This window comes from Falco punctatus (assembly GCF_963210335.1).
Source record: "Falco punctatus genome assembly, chromosome: Z".
In the NCBI taxonomy this organism is placed as follows: domain Eukaryota; kingdom Metazoa; phylum Chordata; class Aves; order Falconiformes; family Falconidae; genus Falco; species Falco punctatus.
The window spans coordinates 19,929,492-19,952,010 of NC_137586.1; the positions used below are offsets into that span (position 1 = coordinate 19,929,492).

The following is a 22,519-nucleotide window of genomic DNA, read 5'->3' on the forward strand; positions in this document are numbered from 1 at the left end:
ATAAAAAACCCACTGAGTTTCATTCTTCTGTTTAGGTGCTCTGAAATGCACTTTGTTGTGTTTCAAACTAATAGAAAAGATGCATCTTTATAAAGTATATTAATTTAATTCTTACATAATTATAAGAAATGTTTTGAAGTTACAAAGTGATTGGTGGACATGGTTTATTAAATAAAGTCAATTAAATTTGCTCAGGTTGAGTCTACTGAATCAGATACCCACATCTGGATATATCCTCCCTTCTCCAGAAAAAATGTAGCGCAACATATAAGATTCAGTATATTCTTGTACTAACATCTCTTTGTTGTTGTTGTATATTTGTTCCTTATTAAAGTTCTGATGTTTATTTGAACAGAGTTGATCAGGTTACATAGCAAGTGTAATCTCTGGAAAGTAGTATTTAAACTTTTGTCTCAAAAATGGCTGGTTAGAGTGAAAAAGATGTAAACAGGCAAAGCCTGATTCTGAGCCTTCATTAAAACTCCTCAGTTTATTAAACACAGAAAACTTAATATGAAAGTGTTTAACAAATGGACAGAATAACATTGTCATTTTTAGTGTTCATTCATACAACTGCATCCCAACTGAAATGCATATGAACTCTTTTTATTAATTCACTTTTTAAATTGAGTCAAGCAGAGCTTGAATGGCAATATTTTATATATTTAAAAAAAATCAAATATGTTGTGTATCCCTATATAACTTTCCAGTTTATCTCTTTGTACTGACAGAATAATTCATTTTTGAAGGCAGTGACATCTGAGGCTAAAACCATAGACTTTGAAGATGTAAGTGTTTTAGAACATTGTTTTCCTGAAGAAAGTCAGGAAGAATCACTACTAATGAATTGTGAAAACCATGTTTCTGCATGTACTGATATTAATACCAAAGGCATGATTAATAGAGATAACAAGATACTGTATAGTGAAGAAAATGAAGTGGCTAAATGTTTTTCACCATCCATGTCTTACATAATTACTGATCAGGATATCAGAAGTCAAATGCGTTCAGCTTTGATACCAGCGAAGGAATTACTACCCATAGAAACGCTGGAAGATGATTTATGTGAATCTCAACAGAGTTCAATTAAAAATGAAGAAAATGTTAATGAAGTTTTAAAGCTGGAAGATTTCGGTGAAAAAGTGCTCTTCAATCCATACCTGAAAAATTCTGTGAAAACAAGGGAATTTATTATTTCTGAGAGCTTACCAGAACACAGTAAGAATGAACCCCAGAGCCAGTCAACTGTCTTACCTCCTTTTCAACAAAATGTCACAGGACAACCCTACATAACACTGGACATGTTCGGGCTGGCCACGGCTCATTAGGGTGTGAAAAATTTCCTCAGCAAAGTCCCCTTGCAGGGTGTATCTTGGCACTGCTGTTCGTGCATTTGTGTGTTCTGACCTGGCTGATCCCAGTTAATTTGGATGAAAACGATCCCTTCATTTGATCAGCTGTGAAGTGTTTTTTTGCAGTTTATAGTGTCAGGGTTCACTTTCAGTGTGGGGTGGATGTTGTTTGGGATTGTGGTGGTTTGGGTTTTTTTTTGTTTTTTTTTACCAGATAGTTGTGCCAGTAGTGAGGCAAAAGAAGTAGCTTTTTGTGTGTCTTCTGAATTCTGCCACATCAGTCTGCTTCAAACTGATCTGTACTGCGGGAGTGTGCAGCAGTGCCAGCAGCTCATGGATTTCTTCTCCGGCAACCAGTTCCCATTGCTAAGCTCTGCTGGGGAAATGTGGACTGACTTGAACAGAGCCAGGATCTGCTGAATCCTTCCTTGAGTTACATGGAGTAGAACTGCTTTCCTGTTCTTATTTCCCTCAATTGTTTTGTATCTGGTTTTGTGTATAGTGTTCTTCCTGTTTCACAAATACTTGGTAGATTTCAGTAATTGTCTTTTTGCATACTGACTCTTGAATCAATGGTTTGGCTTATGGCTTCTCTGTCTTTAATGAGAGGATATTTGTTATGTGTATGCTATTGACTTATCTGCATTTTGGAAGACATAAGCTTATGCTGGCTTTGTTGCTTCCTTCCCTTTCTCTTGTGTTTTTAATCAAGCTCTGCATTTTGTGCTGCTTTTGTGTTTCCTGTTTGTGTGCTGCTCTTTAAAACTGTTTACTTACTGGATATCTTATCTTCTTGTCCCTTTGCTTCTAATTTCTCCCAGTTTAAAACTGTGTTTCCCAGTTGAGGTTTTGGTAGTTTGAACTGAAAAAAAATATTTGACTAAATACAGTATCTTGTGTTGGAGTAAGCACTGAGGTTTTATTTAGGAAATTATTTTTCTGGGAGGTGTTGAAAAAACACTAAGTCTACAAAACATCCCCACATATTCGTGGTAACTGATTTAGGATTAGAGATTTCTAGATTTCTAGTCATAGAAACTACTTGTAGTTTGCATTTTGTACAGCAGCGATTAAGCAGGAAACCATCCATCATACTAGTTTTTTTTTTTTTCAGCAGGAAATAGGCTATTACTATAAAATTCTTACTGAAATATTTACTCTGTTAAATGACAGACTAAAAAAAATGGAGACAGAGAGTCAGCTCTACATAAAATGCATTACAAGGGGTTGTTCAGTATGACACGTGGCGCACAGTCATTTTAAGTCTTGAAACTATTTTCACAGTATTTAAAAGCTTGACATCATCAGGCTTGTTTGCACATAAAGACAGACTTCTTTAGGGGTGACAAAGATACAGGAGTCATGGGGATAGAAAAAGGAGAGACAAATGTGAATAGGAATGGAAAGCCTTTCCTTTCTGTGCAGGAAGAGGAGTGGGAGAATGGAAAATACATTGTCCAGCATGAGTGAGGAGGCTGAGCCTTACCCTGGGTGTACTGGCTATTACTTGCATTGTGTTGGGGAAGATGGGGCAAAGTTTGCATTTAGGGTTTTCATTTATAGTTTGCAAGCTGCTTTTATTTATAGCAATGTTTATTTAGTTCCCAAGAGAGGATGAGAAAATTTCTGCAGAAGTTCCTTGTACAGCAACACTCATTTCTGCATTTCCACCACCACCAGCTTCCCCTCCCCTGCGCCCCCGCCCCCCCCCCCCCCCCCCCCCCCCCCCAAGTTTGTTGGATCACTTTCCCAGCCACAGTGCTATAACCCAAAATGTATGTGTGTTTCCTCTTAGAAGGCCTCACTTACTTAGGTAAGCCAGGTTCTGAAAAGAACATGGGACACAGCTTTGGTTGGGTCAGTGCTCCTGCTGCTTCACTGGCTTCCAGACTTCTCACCCGCGGCTATACTGCTGTTTCCTAGGGTTCAGAAGTCACTGACTAGTCACAGCAGGTTTTTTTCCCCATAAATCTTGGTATTTGTTTTAATATCACAAGATTTAAAAATAAACAGAAACAGAGATGTTTTGGGGCCTGTCTAGGAATTGTTTAGCAGCCATATGAAAGCTGCGTATTCTGAGTTGCACGGTTGAGAAAAGTGAAAAAAATACTGCAGCCTTTAGAGGGATCATTAGAAAGGGGAGGTTCTTTCTGGGTGGATTGGGTAGGTTCTCCCTGAAACATCTCTTAGGTTCTGAAGGGTAAGTTACAACCTGCTTTTCCATCTCATTGTATTTCCTTCTCTATTGCTATTCTGCTTTTCTTTGCTCACTCCTGATTTCCTTGCCCATTATTTTCTCTGAAAAATTGTAATGCAAGAAGTCAGCTCAGTACATCTCAGAAATTAGGGCTGCCTTTTGCCTGTGCTGTGGAATGCCAGCTTCTTGGACTTGGTTTGTTTTGTATTCAGAGTTACAGTCTTTCTGATCTCCTTAAAATTTGTCTTTCAAACTAATGCTGTGAACCATGGAAAAAAATAAAACTGAGAGCACATAGAAAAGTGTTTGTCAGTTTATACCTAATACACCATTTAGACATTTTAGATAAGTTAATTCAGGAATGTGATCCTGTTTTGAGGGGGATCCACAAATAGACTGGGTATTTGGGCAGTTATTCCACTTTCATAATGTCAAGTGGCAATGGCAGGTTGGACATTACAATAACATTTTTGGTACATTTTTAATAGAACACCTGGTGTCATTATTCCTAGAGAGTGGTTTTCCTAGATTTCATTTCATTTCACCATCACTAATCTGAAAAATGCCCATTTCTACTCCTGCTTAAAATGCAGAAAAAGTAATCTCACAGCCATATGGGTCTTTGCAAGGTTTAATAGAGATCAGCTTGTGGCATAATTTCAAGAAGATACCCATGCATCTTCTCAGTTGTCATTCTTCAGTGTATCATACAAATAAGTCCTTTCTGACCTTAAGGCTTATGCTCTGCAAATTATCGGTAGGTTGTGTTTTTCGTTTACCATGTTTTTAGCTAAATTAAATGTTCGGTCTTTTGTTACCTGAGTTTACCTTTAACTTCCCAGAATTTTGAATTCTTCAAGCAGGATTCTCACAAAGTTTGGTATAAAAGAGTAAACTAATAACTAGCAAATTTTCCATGCTGCATAACCTATGAACTTTTTGTGTTGTTCATGCCCTTTACAATTGCCCAAATAGTGGGTGTAAAGTACGTTAGTGGTTAATGCAGTGAAAAGCAGGAAGCTGTCTTCCTCCAGTTAGCGCTCACTTGGTCAGTGCATGCTCCCCCAGAGGTGATGCGATTGCTGCTGAACGGTGACTGTAGATGGACTGGCAAGGGGTCTGACCTAGCTGGTGCTGTTTAGCGTGTATCTTGCCACAATGTGTATTTCATTACAGATAATATGTTGTCTTTTTCTATTCCTGAAAGACTGATTTATTATAAATATATCTTTCTATTTGACATAGTTGATGACTTACCAAGATAGATGTTTCAACTTCTGTTCATGAGTGAGAACTTACTCAGAAGAGTTGCATCGCTAGTCTGAGTTCGTATCTTGTGTAGCAAAGGTAAATGCAGGTATGCAACGGAACCCTAGTCTGAGCACAGTCTGTGTGTGCGTGTGGGCAATTTGCAGCTTCTATTGCTCAGCAAATGGGTTCGTGTCACCTTTGCAGTCCTTTCAGCAGTCCTGCTACAATTCCTTTTTACCAGTTTTGCACGGTGATGCCATAGGCCTCATGGTTTTATGTTGCTCTGAAGTTTAATACCGCAAGATGGACAAAGGAAAGCTGGACATTCTTCAAGAAGGAAGTCTTAAAGGCACAGCAGGGCTGTCCCCATGTGTCAAAAGAAGGGCTGGTGGGCAAGAAGAGCAGTCTGGCTAAACAGAGAGCTTTGACTGGAACTCAGGAAAAAAAAAAAGGAGAGTTTAGGAACTTTGGAAGGATGTCACAGCACTCTCCAAACTAGCGGGCTGCAACAAGGTCTTTTACCATCTCATACCAACATACTCCTCATGCCAGTCCCTCTGCTGCCTTCTCCTAGTCTCTCCTCATCCTGGGCATGTGTTCTCTCTCTTCTCTCTGCTTCTGCCTTGTCTCTTCCTTGGCTGCCCAACCCCTTAACAGAACCAGCCACAGCTGCACCTGGTCTACATCAGCCGACCCACCGCCCCTGAAGCCAGCCCACAGCTGTGTATTACCAATGTTAATTAACCCAGCTTCATTCCTCTACAATCCCCCCCTTTTTTTTTTCTTTTCTTTTTTTTCTTTTCCTTTTTAACATTTCATACCTTTAGGTATTTAACAATCATCATAACCTTTTTACAAATAAACTTTTCATACAGTCCTCTATAATTCCTTTACAGAAGGCGGCAATTCAGGAGCAGAGTAAGGTTGTCATGAGATTATGCAGGGAGGAAACTAGAAGGGTCAAAGCTCACCAGAACTTAGTCTGGGTACTTCTGTGAAACACAACAGAAGATGTTTCTACAGATACCTTGGCAACAAAAGGAGGGCCAAGGAGAATCTCAGTCTTTTGGATGTGGGGGGAAACATTGCCACAAAGGGTGAGGAAAAATCTGAGGTACATAATGCTTTCTTGGCCACAGTCTTTAATTGTAAGACCAGTTGTTCTTAGGGTACCCAGCCCCCTGAGCTGGGGGACAGGAATGGGAAGCAGAATGAAGACCCCATATTCCAGGGGTAAACCATGAGTGACCTGCTGCACCACTTGGACACACATGAGTCTATGGAGCTGGATGGGGTCCATCCAAGGGTACTGAGGGAGCTGGCAGTAGAGCTCACCAAGCTGCTCTCCATCATTTACCAACAGTCCTGGCTAACCAAGGGGTTCCCAGTGGACTGGAGGTCAGCCAGTGTGACGCCCACCTACAAGAAGGGCAGGAAGGAGGATCTGGGGAACTACAGGCCTGTCAGCCTGACCTCGGTGCTGGGGAAGGTCATGGAGCAGATCATCCTGAGTGCCATCACGTGGCATGTGTGGGACAGCCAGGGGATCAGGCCCAGCCAGCATGGGTTTGTAAAAGGCAAGTCCTGCTGGACCAACCTGATCTCCTTCTATGACAAGGTGACCCCCCTAGGGGATGAGAGAAAAGCTGTGGATGTTGTGTACCTGGACCTTCGTAAAGCCCTTGACATGGTCTCCCACAGCATTCTCCTGGAGAAACGCTGCTCATGGCCCGGATGGGTGTGCTCTGTGCTGGGTGAAAGAAAGTGGCTGGACGGCTGAGCCCAAAGAGTGGTGGTGAGTGGAGTTAAAGTGAGTTGGCAGCCAGTAACACGTGGTGTTCCCCAGGGCTCAGTATGGGGCCAGCTCTGTTTCATATCTTTATCAATGATCGGGATGAGCGGTTCGAGTGCCCCCTCAGTGAGTTTGCAGGTGACACCCAGCTGTGGGGGAGCGTTGATCTGCGGGAGGGCAGGAGGCTCTGCAGAGGGGTCTGGGCAGGCTGGAGCGATGGGCCCAGGCCAGTTGTGTGAGGTTCAACCAGGCTCAGTGCCGGGTCCTGCCCGTGGGTCACACCAGCCCCCGCAGCGCTGCGGGCTGGGGGCAGGGGGCTGGGAACTGCCTGGGGGGAAAGGGCCTGGGGGGGCTGGTTGGTGGCCAGCTGGGCATGAGCCCCCCGTGTGCCCAGGTGGCCAAGGAGGCCAGCAGCATCCTGGTTTGTATCAGACAGAAGCAGTGTGGCCAGCAGGACTGGGGAAGTGAACATCCCCCTGCACTGGGCACTGGTGAGGCCGCCCCTCGACTCCTGTGTTCAGGTTGGGCCCCTCACTGCCAGGGGGACGCAGAGGGGCTGGAGCGTGTCCAGAGATGGCAACGAAACTGGTGAAGGGTCTGGAGCACAAGTTTTATGAGGAGCAGCCGAGGGAACTGGGGTTGTTTAGCCTGGAGGAGACTCAGGGGGGACCTTATCACTCTCTACAACTACGTGACAGGAGGTTGTGTTGAGGTGGGTGTTGGTCTCTTCTCCCAGATAACAAGTGATTGGACAAGAGGAAATAGCCTCAAGTTGCACCAGGGTTGGTTTAGATTGGGTATTAGGAAAAATTTCTTCACTGAAAGGGTGGTCAAGCATTGCAACAGGCTGCCCAGGGAAGCAGTTGAGTGACCAGCCCTGGAGATGTTTAAAAGACTTGTAGATGTGGCATTTGGGAACATGGTTTACTGGTAAACTTTGCAGTGTAATGTTTACAGTTGGACTTGTTGATCTTAAGGTTTTTTTCCAACCTGAATGATTGTGTGAGTCTACAGGGTGCATTCCAGATAGAAACTACCCTGCTGACATTATTTCCTAGGACAGACAGGAGCTAAGTACTTCAAGAAATCTCAAATCTGATTCTATTACAGGCTTTTTGTAGGAGTGCTGATGCATACCACTTGTAAACATAAAAATTGCTTTAGAATTATCTTAATGCTTTTTAACCTACTCGACACAATCACGTCTTGCTTGTTCTGAGCTTCTTGCCAGTTAGTCTTGAATTATTTGTATGGGCATTTTGATTCACCACCGCCTAATGGTTGTTAGACTTCACATGAAAATGTGTTCAGAGTTACTGCACACATATATGCATATGTGCCTGTCTTCACTGAATCAGCCAGTATAAGAAAACCTAAGCATCCTTGTTGTGAAATATATTTACAGACACAATGGAGTGCGTATTGTGCTGTGTCTACACGGTATGGTTTTTCCAGTATATTGGACATTCACAGGCAAGGGAAGTTCAAATGTTACGTTCACTGTTTGCTTCCTTTAGGGTTTGTGAGAGTATCTTTGGACGTAAACTGTTGAGAAGAGGAGGCGGTGGCCATGTTGCTGCTGCAAGTTTGTGTAGCTTCAGCAGAAAAGATGCAGTTACGCAGATACATATAATCTATGTGACTACAATGATTCCTCAGAGAAACTGTTGAAGTTTTTGTGTACATCTATGTTGTGTATGTGCACCTGAATGCAGACACAGTAAGGTATGATTCTAGTGTTTGTGTGGCAGTACCTGCAGAGAAGGAAGTTGTTTATATAATTTATGTTGTTATTCAATCTCATTCATCACCATAGATGAGTTTGGAGGCTGTTTTAGTGCTAGGATCTATTTTATGTTATCCATGGAGTCTAGCGTTAAGAGCCCACAGGATCCGGGCCACACCAGAAATCTTAATTTATGACTTTACTGTATTTGTTGCTGTGCTTTTGGATTGATGCTCCTTGTTTCACTGTATGTGTTGCCTTTGTGTCTTGAGTTTCCCATGTGAGGAGGTGGCTGGCTCTTTCCATTTGCAGTTCAGTGCAAACAAGCACTTAAGCAGTCTGGATGATTAAGAAGCTTGAGACACAGGCAGGTTCAAGTCCTGAACTACGGTGACAGTGCAGGTATATATCTTCCAGTGCTCCCATGGTACAGATAATTATGATGATCAATAGTAAGATAATAACTTTAAATGCCTGGTGTTTGCAGCTGTGATAGGCAGGGCAACTAAGATAAGTAGATCTCTGCAGACACGAAGATTTTAGGGTATTAATGCTGGTCTGTGTTTCATACATTTCAAAATGGCGCTGAAAGGCTGGGTAGAACAAATGCCAGAGATCATGCATTCTGCAGCCTCAGACGAACTGTGGTGCATGCAATGTGGTGCACTCATGAAAGCGAGGTTTCAGCTGGTAATTTTTGCAGTTGAATGGGACCAAATCCTTTGGCCTTAGGTTGTCAGAGATTAGAAACATTGAAGGTAATTAATCAAGTCTGAAGCTCTATGTTAAAAAAATCTTAGATTTTAATTATGAAATCTCCCTTGGTGAATTTGAGTAAGAGAGCTTTGTTAATAGCAGAGGTTTCAGGTGTTAGGTTGTAATGTTTTTACTTTGCTAACCCTGGTGTCAAAACACAAAGTATTGAAGATTCAGCAGCACAATGCTTGAGAAGTTGTTTATGTAACAAGCAATGCAATTCTAAATCTCCGTGGTGTCACAAAACAGTATTTTTAGCAAAAAATGTCATGCCTCTTTGGATTATAAGAAATAATTTGTGAATATTTATTCAATAGCTTTATGTTTTACTAGCAGCTGTTCTGAAATATTCAGGTAAGATACTCTGCCGAAGTTTACTTGGAAATTAACACATAGAGCTTATGTACCATAAATGATTCTAAACTATATAAAGCTTGCCTGTGAACAGATTAAATGTGTATTTGAGCTACTGTTCTGAGTTGCTTTGCTCAGGTTTAAAATCTACTGCAAAGACAGTGGAAGACTTGTTTTGCTGCCCCGTGTTAATGTTTGCTATACTGATAGCAGGAAGCAAGACATTCTCAGTGCAAGAGCCTTAAGCCCATGAGGATATGGACTTATTGCAAGTTCAGGTAGTTGTTAACAGCAACCTCTTCTGCCTCCTGGCAAGACATAAGTAAAATATACAGTGGTCTTATGGTGTGTTTGTAGTAGTGCTATTTATCAGAAAATGGTGCTACCCTTGACTCAGAACTAGAGTGTACCTAAAGCAGGTGATTTGTCCTGTATACAAAGGATGATGTTTGTAAATGGAGCTGGCAGAAAAACATCAAGCATTCTTTTTGTAGTAAGAACTGTTCTAAGTCATAATGCTTATTAGGTTTATTTATTATGAAATACTAACTTTTTGTGTACATTTTGTACTTCCCAGTCTGATAACTTAGGAGGGAGGCTCTGACCACAATACTGTCTTTTTAATCCTTTATGTCTTTCAGTTTTCCTCACAGTTTTCCTACTTAGCAGAAATTCTTTTTTTCAGTATTTGACAAAAATATAATTGATCTAGTGAACTTGGATTAATTTTCCTACTCTTTGCCTGGGCTTTTGTATTATTATTTTATTTGCCCTGTTTTCCAAGAGTAATTAATTATTTACTGCCACCTTGCAATTTAATCCAAGCTATAGTTTTATCTAGGTCTTTTGAACTCAGAACATGGACATGGAAAAGTGACTATCCAACAGCTGGAACAGGTGTTTGACAACATTCTTGTGTGAAATGATATGATTCTTTTTTGATAGAATATCAAAACATGGACAGAAACAGGTGTGTGTACATATGGCTTAGATTTGCTGTCCTAACTGTTTAAAACAGGATACTTGAAAAGTAAGCAAAGTGACTATTTCATGCTGCCCATTCCTATGCTCTGCTTTCTTCGGCTCATAAAAGGCAATGCATTTGCAGAAAATGCTCTCCCCAAATGGAAAGGGGAACAGTTTCAAATCAGTCATGTATCTAAGTTTGTCTGAGATCAGTGCTTCAGGCCGCAGGCTGCCCCGAGCTGCCCCTTCTGTAGCTTAGTAATGCCTGTTCCCAGGGTCCTGAGTTATTCAGGTTGTTCGGGTGAGGTTTGCGAGCGCGGAGGAGGGTGGAAGGCTGCCCCGCCGCTCATTTGCTGTGGGATGAGGATGCTGGGGAGCTGGTGAAGCCCAAGGCGTGCTCAGTAACAGAATAGTCCATCCAAGCTGAGCGGGTTTGTACTCCCCAATTCGAGCAGTCAAAGAAGCTGTGCTATAATATAGTATCTTATATGTCAGGAGTGGTGTTTTAACATTGACTAGTCCTATTGAGTAATGAGATCAACACCCCCCAGTTTGAATGTCTGCCATGAGCATTTTTCTCAACCTCTTAGATCGTCTTGGTTTTCAGGCGTTGCTCAGCCCCACACTGATGAGCTACAGGCGCTTTATCGTTGCTGAAAGCCTGCTGAGCCAACTTGCATGTTCTCTAGATTTCAGTGTCTGACTTGAAAGAACTGAAGTTTTGAAGTGAGTACTCATTTCTCAGAGAACCAGCCCTGTTTAGATTTCCTTGGTCTGTCACCGTTACCCTCAGAGTGCAGTGCTGACCTAGCCAAGGGTTAATTTCTGCAGAATTTTTGCCATTATATGAGCAACTGTATGCTTAATGGAGTTTGCTGAAGAGGTAACATGTTTTATAATCATGGAAAGGTTATGCAACAGTGTTCAGGGATGTTGGAAACAATGAGCATAAGATTATAATCAGGGTAAATGCTCTGGAATGCCCACTTAGAACATTACTGAACTTAATCCAATACTTTATTCTGAAAAAAAAAGAGTGTGAAAGGCACTCTAAAATGATACTATGGTAAATTATGTCCTAATGTAAGAGAATGCAAGAAATTTCTTCTTGTCCTTAACTCTACCAAATAAGCACAGCATGCTTCTGAAATGAATCTTCTCATAGTGTTTGCTAAGTCTGGGCATGGTCTCTGCTTTGTATTTCTGCTACTGTCTTTAACTGAAGCAGTTAACTGGGGAGGGATGGGTGTTGAGCTGGATGGAGTTCTAGGTTTTGTTTCCTTTTCCTGTTTGGTTCCCCCCCCCCCCCTTATAGGAGTAGAAATTTATGCTAGCATCAGTAGTTTATGAGCTACAGATGTTTTTATTTACAAAATGTGTTTAAAAATCCTCTGAACACAGGAGGAAGTAAACAGCAGGGATAGTGTTTTTGCTTTTAATGTAAAGCTTTTGCATAACTAGCAGACTGCTTGGCAACACATATATCCATACAGCTGCCCTCGTGGTTTGCTGCCTTTGCTGTCTGCTTTGCTCGCCTGTGAGCTCTCTGCATTTGCTTTCATTTCCAGTAATATTTTTTTACAGTTTTATAGCTTGGCTTACAAATAGGCCGCGTTTTTCTTGTCCTTAGGGACTGCATCTCTCTTCTGCTTTTGCTTTTACATTTCCTTATGAAAGGTATCTGCACTCTGTAAGCCTCACAAGGTTCTGTGCTGTCTGAGCTGCGAGAGGAAGGAAGCAGGGGAGTGTTCAGTTGTTTTGGGTGAAAATGGACACAAGAGTCTAGATTTTCACCTTTCTTCCAGCACACAGGGTTGGTTCTCTCTGAAGTGCTGTCTTTACAAAGTAAAGGATGATCCTGCATATAAGCTGTGTACTATGTTTCCTGATTATACTGGCGTGTGAGGGAGAGGAGATGCTTGGTCTCAAATAGAGGTGATCCCATCCTTTCCCCCACCCCTCTTCACCCTCCCTATGCGCATTCCCACTTCCCCAGCCCCATGTCCCTAGGGACTTACCATTTTCTTAGTGCCTTCGATTTGTGTGACTGTCTCAATACAAAACTACTGAGCAAGTTGCTGTGAAGTTATTTAAGCCTTGAATTTACTACTAGGTCTGCTAGCCTGTGGATATGGCCCAGGTTCCTGATCTGAGTTTAAGACAGGAGTGAGGTAGCTCGCTTGGTGCTCAGCAGTAATGCTGCATCTAGTATGGGATAGGAGCGTACACGTGTGGGGAAAATCCATGTGCCCCTGCTTGCTTTGAGGTGAGTGGGTTTTGTTGCCATGTGCTCAGATGAATTCTTGAATGAATTGTCTTCAGCTTGTGGTTGTTCTGCTCTCACCACAGAGGTTTACTTCTCTAGGGACTGTTTTTTTTCTTATATGATAGGGTTGGCTAACTCGAGATTTCTCTCTGGACAGAAACACATGTTGCATGAGATGTCTCTACTTACTCGAGCTTTTGTGGATGAGTCTCAGTTTCACTGCCTTTAAAGGAGTTTGTGCTCTGGCAGTGTTTGTTTATTTCTGGTGTTTCAGTGTTGACATTTGTATTTAAATATGTTGCACTCTCACAGAGTCTGACCTCTCTTCTGCGTTGCATTCAGGCTAATTTTAAAGGTTGATAAGCGTTTATTTTTCGTACTTGAGTTATGATTCAATTTCCATTCATTTACAGATGTGTATCTATGCATTGTCTATCCAAATGGCTTTAATTTATATTAATAAATAAAATGAAAAGCCTGCCTGACACAGGAGTGTTACTAGTTTCACTTAAAGAAGAAAGATATCCAGCAAACAGGTGAGTCAAAATGCCTGCAGCAAACGAAGCATAGCGGGGACTTGCTCAAAGAGCTGTGCCTGGAGCAGTCTCTGCAGGCATCTGCTTTTTGCCCTGGGGCTATCTAGGCAAACGTCTGGGAGAGGAAGATGGGAAAGGAAGGAGGGAGGTGTCTCTGACTCAACACAAGGTAAGCTTCATATAATCCATGATGAATGGCAGCGGGAATATGTTTTAACGATTGTTAACAGTACCCCTGTCTAGGAAAATTTGTCTCGGCACCAAAATAGCACCCTCACCTTGTCCATATCTAAGTCCCGCAGTGGTGATGGAGAGAGGTAGTGTGCACAGTGGGGTGGTCCCCGTGGCTCTTTGATGCACATGTAGCCACGTATGTTCTTTCTCCGCTGCTGATCTCCTCAAAATGGGAAAAAGCGGCATCTGTTCAAGCTGGAGTAGTTTTGCTGCCCCAGGTCTGGTCTAGAAATATACTTCAAGAGCCCTGTGTTGGTTCCCAAAGTGCGTGGGAATGTATATTAGTAACAAATGAGGGTCAGTGGTAATTACTTATCTGGACGGTGCCGTGCAGTGATTCAGGCTGTAGCAATGCATGAGAACTGGTTTCCTATTAGCAAATCCCAGCGTATTAGTCAGCTGGCACGGACAAGGAGCCAGTAGTCTGGGCTTGTTTCATGTGGACCAGCTATTGTGCAGCCCTGACCAAGTATAACATGTGCCAGAGGTCTCTGGGACCTTGACCTGCCTGGCAGCATGTAGGTGCTGAGCCTGCCTATGTGTCTGGATTTAATGTCCCACTCAGGACCGTGGGTGATGGAAGCACGAAAAAAGGGTCAGAGGCAGGAGAGAAGCCAAGGGGACTTGCTAAACCATCAGAAAAGAAATATTAGAAAAATACGTAGTTTGGCCACGGGTAGGAGCTGGGTCTGGAGCTGTTAAAGGCAACATGCTGCTGCCATCTCCTGGCATGGACCCAGTGGGCTGAATGGGCCCTGGGGTTCAGGGGCCAGGCTGGGCTGCCCAGGACCTCTCAGAAGTGCACCTGGAAGGCCAGGAGCTGGGCCATGCTGCACTGCTGAGAGCAGTGGGTCTGTAGCTCTTTGCTCTGAGTCCCCAGGCTCCTGCCCACAGCCCCAGTACCAGGGTGCACCCTCACTGGTGCCAGTCAGCTTTGCTGCCATGTGTCTGCTGCTTGGCTGCATCCTGGAGGTCATGAGTGTCCCAGGCAGCCACAGTCCTGGAGAGCATTTTCTGAGGAGCTGTATTTGGTATGTTGGTGCCCAGAACCTGCTGCACAGCATTACGTGCCCAGGATAACTGGCTGTGCCAGCAGATGCAGAGGACTGGTGGAATGCTGGTGGATAGGGGTCAATGGCTCCTGCAGAACTGTCCCATCACTGACACCTGTTGCTGGCCCCTGACCCAGCCCAGCACTCAAGTGACTTACATGTTACTGGGAAAGGAAAGCCAGCGTAATGCCCAGTGCACAGCGTGTTTCCACCTTGCAAGCAACCCTGGAGTCAGATTACTGGCTCTGAATCTGAATTTTGTCCCATACCTCCTGGTTGGGTCATTTGTGCTCAAAGCCTCCCTAGCTGAGCCAGGGATTTCCTTGCTATTTGGAGGGAGTGATATTTTGGCTCTGGTAGTTGTTTCATGGCAGTTAGAGACTGCTAGGAAGACAGGAAGGTGCTAGATTGCTCCAACTATGAACACCACTGTCTGGAAAAAGACAAGATGCTTTTGTGGAGCAGTTCAACGTTCCTGTGATTACTGGTGGTCAAAATGAAGCCATACTCCTCCAGCAGCCCTTCCAAACACATCGCCCTGAGCTGCGCAGTGCTGGGGGGGCTCCTGTGCATATCCGAGGCTGTTGTGCTGTTGCTGCCCAGTGCCCGTCCTTGGCTCCTGGCAGGACAAAGCCTGGCAGCCCCACAGCTGGCATGGGGTTAGGCACATCTCCAGCGCCTCTGCTGCAGGCTCTGCTGGCCCCCAGCCATGGGGATGGAGGGCTATTGCCATGAACCTGGCGGCTTCTGGCATGAGATGTGTGCACTGCACAAATAGGTTTCTTGTGGAGAGCAGGGCATTCCCATCGCTCACTGCCCAGCTTTGTTTCCTTCGTGTGACAGTTACAGCAAGCAAGCTCGCTCTGCCCGCAGTGAGGCACTCCATAAAGGCCAGGCTGCCGCCGCCTCGTCTGCATAAGCTTTGCCCTGCAGTTGTGAAGCACAGCTGTGCTGATGCTCAGACAAGCTCATGAGGACATGCGGAAAAACTCCATGTTGCTGTAGAAACTTCAGGGGCCTTACGCGAAACAGTGGGAAGTGAACTACTGTGCAGTAACAGTGTGCATTTTAGGAAAAGGAGCCTAGTGTTATATCTGCACCTAATGTAACCCCAAAGTGTTAACTGGCATGATGTGTCTGGGATGGCTTGGCTGCAGCAGTGACAGAAACCATTTTTGGTGCTGATGGTGACACATAACACCCCCACCCCCCTACCCGGGTCTGAGCCTCTACACAAATCAGAACTTCAGCCTGGAAGGGGAAGCTGCCTTCCCTCAGGTCCACCTTTGAAGGCTTTTGCAGATGTGAATGTCTTTTGAAGATCCAACTGTGCTTTTCGGTTACGGAGATGTATGTTCATAAGAGGCCTGTGAGGGTCCTCCATCCATCAGAAACAAAAGAACCAAACCCAAGTGAGACCGAGAGCAATGTCAGAGGTACAGCATTATACTCTCCTTCTCATTCCCACACTGTTCCTTACAACTGGATTTTTGGACATTCTTCCCATTTTCAAATAACCTAAACAAGCCTGCCTGGAGCACCAGTCCTATATCTTCAGGGGATGGAGCTGCAGGCGGACATGGCCACTGCTTCCCTGGTGTGGCCGTGGAGCACAGAACACGCACACCCATGGCCAGCTGCAGGAACAGAGCTGGGTAGCTACAACAGTGACCATGAGACAGGTCAATCACTCATAGCAGACACCTATTTACAGGAGCAATTTACAAAGAGAGGACTGAGGAGCATTCACCTGCTGCTGAACTCGCCCATATACCCAGCTGGGCAGCCTTTTGTCTTGGTATACCATGGTCATATATCTCCTTGGGTATGTCTCTCCATTTCTTGCCTATTAGTGCCCAGGCTCTTCTCCTTCTGTAGTTACTACTTAAGTCAGCCTTACAAAACACCGACTCCAGCACACAAGGCAAGTATGGAATTTTGTTTTCTTTTCATATATTATGTACTAGACAAATGCAACATTCAGGCTCAGTTGGGTAACAGAGGAAGACATTCAAAACTGACCATGAAGTAAATTGTAGAAAGCAGAGTTTATATGACAATAAACATGCAGGTTGCAAAAGAATCAAGATAGAGTACTGGTATTAAAACACATTTCCATACAGAGACAGCTTATGCAGCATTTACAAGTTTAACCTCTGGCTAGAGTATACAAGCCCTTTAAAGCTGGCATTCAAATCACCAGTAGGTTAATCAGCCATACCTACTTAAGTACATAGCAAAATTTGACTCAATGTTTACATTCACTAGCCATCCAATCCAGCATCAAGGCACTTTCCTTGTTAGTATGTCTATCCCCATGTCCCACGCCTCCGCTTACCCAGATGCATATATCAGCACAGCAACATTCGGTGACCAGTAACTTAAAGATCGCAGATTCCTCAACCCCAACTGTATCAAAGTGTCAGGCTATATGTGATACTGTAAACAAGACTGGCGTGTTAAAAAAACATGGCAAGTTGACTGGATCCATTAAAGAATGTGCTTTGATATGAAGAAAAGCAATAGAAGTTACCAGTTTCAGCACTGCAGACAACACTCGTCTACTGTGCCTGCAGTTGTTGGAGAACAGCTGATGAGTGGTGCAGAAGATGCTTCGGTCCGAGTAGGAGGACGTGGAGCTTTCCAGCTGTCTGTCGACAGTTGTGCCAAATGTGTTTTTCATCTATTGTTACAGAAGTGTGCTTCTGCAGAGTATCAGTGACTTTATTGCATATATCCCCTTCAAGGTTGTCCTTGCAAATAAAGGCAAGTACTGGCTAAGGCTGCATTCTGGGAGGCACTTACTGCCCACCCTCTCTCGGCACTAAAATTAAGAGAGGGGGGAAGTGGACAATTGTTGAGATCTGGCCCTTTGTTGGTAATTTTAAATGTGTTTGTATCAGATCTTGTGGCCTTAAAAATGCATCCTTGTGCATTAAGTCAGCACTGCTTTCATTTTTAGGAATGGCTCAGATTGCACAAGTGCTACAAAGGAAACAACAGTAAAAGCAAACACACATATGCATTTCAGCTTCATCTTTCTTAACTGATCCTTTCACTTTTAAGAAAAAGAAATAGGAAATTCTGAGTCCAATGCCAGATACTTAATTTTACTGTTCTCCAGACTTTTGCACTTAAACCTCCACTTTGCCACAGTTTTCTTGATCAAGAGCTAAGCTGAAGACTCTGCAGTTGGCTGTAATTCCCAAATGGCTGTTTTGTGACAAGACTCAACATTTTTGTTATAAACTGCTTCCAAATAACATTAAGAGTAATGCTTGGAATTTAAAATAGCTATATGTATCCATCCTAGCAAACAGACAAGAGGTTACAGGGTATTAATGAAGTTTTACAGTCTATCAGTCAGGAGAACTTTTTGACATGGTTAATATATCCAAATAACAGTTAAACTTAGTTGTAACAACTGCCTCAGGGAAAACAAACCGGTATATTTAGTCCCATTTAATGCAGATAAATTACAATTTAAAATGTGTATATCCTGGAGTGGAGCTCACTATCAACAATTTGATAGTCTTTGGGGTTTCAGATCCCACTAAGAAGTCAATACCATATCAGCATATATCGATGTGGGTCTTGGGTATTCAGACCTGGCACTAATTAAACAAGTTCAGTTACTGAAGTTCAATCAGCATGGTGATTACCACACACTGGGCATACTAATGTAAGTTTTAACCATCTGGTGGTGCTCATGATTTACAGTCAAAGCTAAAGCTGCAAACCCCAACCCAGGCCACAGGGCTTCTCATGTGCTCAAGAACAGGATTCAGCCCTCATATGAAAACTACTTCCTCTTCTCAGGGCCAAAGTTTTTTCCAGTCCTGATAACTTGCATTTTGCTAGGCTGCTGTAGCACAGATAGGCACACGCCTGTCACAAACATTCCACAACAGTTTAAATTCTGCTGTGCTTTGTGCTGCCAGGTTTAAGGCTTAACAGGCAGTTTAGTTTATTATAGTAGGGCACATGGAACATAATCCCAGGACTTTCGCTACAGTTTAAGAGGATATTCCCAGACTATCCACCTTGAAAGTATGCCACCACACCCCAGAAACAACCCCTGTTCCAAAAGAACCACAACAGAACTACAAGGATAAATATATTCACTTTCTTGTGAACAGAGCAGTTAGCCAGCCTGCACTTCAGACATGTTTCAAACATGGTAATACAGGAAAAATACTGTGTATTTCTACTAGCCTCCCTTTTCTGCCAAGAAAGTAACAAGGTCTTTAAAAATATTCTCCTACCCCTACCTGAAAAATTCCATTCCAGAAAATCAAGATGGACATGAAAGTGTCAATACTTAAGTGTGATTTTATTTTAATAATGCCTTTATTAATTTTGTAAAGTGCACCATAATAATTGGCTGGGGGGATGGGGAGAGAAAGCTTTTTTAATTACTATCTTAGGGCCAAGTTCAGAGAATTTCAGTGGATTGCTATAATTACATTACAGACACTCTAAAAACCTGTAGGCAACTATTTGATACAATTGGATTGTTATGATCCAAAGTATAAAACTGTTAAACTCTGAACACTGCATGATACAGTATTTGGCACATAGGTTTATTAACAAGCTGTAAACCTGTTACTTACTTGTATTGTGACTTCTACAAGCTGTTCACCCCTCAGTATCTCCTGCTTAGTCTTTAGTATTTTAGCCCTAGATAAATGCACAAGCCTGAAAGAATGTAATTCTGCCTGACAGACAGAAGTCTCCCTAGGATACTCTCCTGTATGATTCTGTGAGAGTTCATTAACACTAGCTCATAAACAACAAAGAAAGAAAGATGCCATTAAGTGACAGGCAAGAACTCCCGATTTGCAGAGACCTTTAAAAATGAGAATCTCTTGACACTAAAGTTGGAAATGGTCCATGATTAACACCAACTGAGAAGAACATGCCTTCCCTTCACACAACTGAAAGGCAAATAGCAACTTCAGGAATAACTCAAGCTGTCCCTCACATATGATGTATGCTATCAAAAGTTATTGTTACTAGATCACAAAAACATTTTTTTAAAAAAATCATCAGCATGTTTTTGGAAACATCCAGGCCTCTGAAGCAATGTTCAGACTAAGTAGCCAGGTTGTGGCTCACAATACTTCAAAGATGAGCAGGAGGTGGATTAGATGCATGTGGCTGCAGGTTAGTTCTAATAAGCACACACACTGCTCAACAGAGACTTTCCCTTTTACTTGTGGTTTCTACAGTCCGCATGAAGTTTGCATAGAGAAGGTGAACCATCCCCCAATAAAGTAACTGCTATTATTTTCTAAGAGGAATTCCAAGAAACGCTCATTCAACCTCTGAGAAAACGGAAGATGGTCTCTGCTGTCTCATGACAGCATAGTTTTCACCATGCCCTCGTCTTCTGCAAGGGTGTTTGAAAGTGCTGAGGTGGAATAGGGAAAAAAGGAAGTGGACTGGTTTGAAGAAAGGTTTAGTTATAGTAAGCTACAACATAGCTTTTTAGTTTAAAAAAGAGCCCAGATCCAAAACAACATTGTTGAGGGAAAGGAACCATGGAATACTGAAATGTTATTAAAGATTCTGCATTCTTCCTCTGCTTTAAGTAGTCCAGACTCCCAAGAGGTAATCTCATGAACTCACTCCAGCATTGAATTTCTTTGTAATAAAAGCAGAAGACACATTTGTGTGAATATTTATACATAAACTTGTCCTTCCATGCAAGCTGGCAGACAAGGACAAGGGAAGTTGAAATGATACTGACACCTGCCTTTCCAGGGCCTTTAGCAAGTGCTTTGCAGAACAGTAGCACTAGAGATTCCAGCACACAAGCTTACAGGTGGTATTAAATACATAGCTCTTTTGCCGAAGGAGAAATAAAACCCTTGTTTTATTCTCACACCACAGCATTTAGTGTCTTGAATTAAGGTTTTCTTAGTGTCAAATTAAAAAGCTGACTAGACTAAGGTTGTTAAAAAAATTAAAATCTACAAGAGTGCCATCAAATTTCTATTTATTATTGGAGAAGGGGTTTATTTTAATGTAATTTCATTTTTCTTTAAATTTTTTCTTGGGAAGAAGTCTGAGAGATATGTATCTTCTTTAATAAAATGCAAACTGTGTGAACAGGGAAGAAGTGAGACATAAAATTCCTTACTTTTTTCTTGAAATCCATGTGTTACATGTGGCTCATGATTGCTAATAGATACACACTACCAATAACATTCAAATTCAGGGTATAGGTTTTGTTTTTTTCCTTCTGAGAGCTTCAATGACTTAAATGCTTTGTTTTCTACTGCTTTCAGTTTCAAGGTCCTGCAGCATTAGCAGTGAGGTTACAGCACACTAATCACTGTAGTCAATCAGGAAGAAGGTCATTATTCCCTTTCTCCTGACCAGTTAGAAAAATGTTAAAAACTTACAGCTTCTAACTTGCCTCTCAAGACATCTACAGCAAAGGTGCACTTATTAAACAAAGGCAGTTTTTATGACCAGAGAGGTACAGTATAATCAGACAGTAATTTGGGTACAAAGCCTTTAAACGACTCAATCTGTGTTTCCATCTGGATTTTTGAACTTCTGAACATGAGACTGAACTGCTGTGTCAAGCTGCAAGGCACATTTTTAGGCCAAATTATTATCTAATTCATGTGCACACATATCTAAATGTAGGCAGAATATCAATTGTTATAGTAGCATTCAGAGTCAAGCAATCACTGTATTTTCTTATTTGCAGACCATAGTATGTTCTATTTAATTTTTATAATTTTTCAACAGGGATGAACATGATTTGCATGGCTGGTAAGCTGGAAACTGAGACACTGGGCCAAGCCAAAATTCAGAAAGTGAATCAAGCTACTGAAAAGTCCATGACAAGTATTCTTCCATGTTAGAATACTAAGCTTCAGTCTTACTTTAGCACAAAGATGCTCCAAGCAACTAAAGCTGGCTTTTTAGGCTTGTACACTGTCACAAATCAGAACTTTTCTTCTAGGAGGTCTATCAGCTGATGTGATAATTGAAACTTGCCATTTTCAATCATGTAAATCTGTTACAAGACACAAAAACCCCAGCTATCCAGACAAAACATTTTATGTAGTGCGTAAATCAGTCTCCAGTAGGTCTGGACTGCAAATTTTCCACAAAAACACAGTCCTTGTTGTACTCTGTCAAATTACTCTTCACTTAATTTCAGTATTTCAGTCTGCATTCAGATAAAAATACCTAGCTTAGTTTATCAGAGACACAGGAGAAAGTGTGAACAGGCACTAATGAAGGCCTAAACACAACCAGTCTTCTCTCACTGAGGCATATAGCCTCCTTGTCTCACAGTCTGTGGGAGGTAACTTTTTGGCATTTCATCAGCTGATGGTGGATTCCCTTCCACTGTTTCAGGTCTCACAGTTTGTCCTTCAGTACTTGTCTGTAAAATATCTGATAAAGCAGCTTCCTGGGTACTTTTATCCAGCCCAAGGCCCAACGGCTGTGAACTCTGACCCAAGATCTGCAGCTGTGCAAATCCAACAAGATCCCCCTCATTAGCAGAAGTAATTTGCTTTGTTCTTTCAAAGCATGGCCTGTCTGTGTTGGTTTCATCCTGACCACCATTCTGTTTAAAATACTGCTGCCTCTGTGTTGTACTGTCACCTCCTCCCGTGTGATCCTCTGACCTCTCTTCTGAATCTAGCAGTGGCTGAGTTGACTCAGACCTTGAAAAGACTTGTACAGGTGTTTGGTCTCTGTAGCCATTAAGTACTACAGTTGAATACTGTACAGTGCTTGAAGTGTTTTGTGTAGTTTCACCTTCATCACTGTCAGAGACGCTTTGCCTAGGAGAAGACATGCATGAGGATCCTCCAATACCACTGCTGTGCCCTTCTGAAGTACTTTTTTCCTTTTTAAGCAAGTCAAAGGGTTTCAGATCTTGTTCTGAAAAAGACTTCTTGTCATCAGCTTCTATTTCTACGACGCTTACATCTGTAAAGCTGCCTTCTGGGTACATCTGATCTTTGGAACTAAAGTTATGCTGGAAGAAAGAGATAGATGTTG

General features: G+C 42.5%; 3 protein-coding genes across 3 annotated transcripts in view; 2 read left to right on the top strand and 1 right to left on the bottom strand.

Annotated features, from left to right (window-relative positions):
• Window positions 1–20,456, top strand: part of DDX4 (DEAD-box helicase 4) — a 107,154-nt gene extending 86,698 nt beyond the window's left edge. The window contains exon 17 of the mRNA XM_080372945.1: window positions 7,146–20,456. The gene's annotated coding sequence lies outside the window, so the exon portion shown is untranslated. The remainder of the gene's footprint in view (window positions 1–7,145) is intronic.
• Window positions 1–22,519, top strand: part of IL31RA (interleukin 31 receptor A) — a 238,220-nt gene that overhangs the window by 34,849 nt on the left and 180,852 nt on the right. Inside the window, exon 16 of the mRNA XM_080372935.1 lies at window positions 732–6,986. Within this exon, the coding sequence (XP_080229061.1) occupies window positions 732–1,328 (597 nt within the window). The 3' untranslated portion in view covers window positions 1,329–6,986. The remainder of the gene's footprint in view (window positions 1–731; window positions 6,987–22,519) is intronic.
• The window catches only part of IL6ST (interleukin 6 cytokine family signal transducer), a 36,593-nt gene continuing 30,485 nt past the window's right edge, over window positions 16,412–22,519 (bottom strand). Inside the window, exon 16 of the mRNA XM_080372933.1 lies at window positions 16,412–22,496. Coding sequence (XP_080229059.1) covers window positions 21,771–22,496 — 726 coding nt within the window. The 3' untranslated portion in view covers window positions 16,412–21,770. The remainder of the gene's footprint in view (window positions 22,497–22,519) is intronic.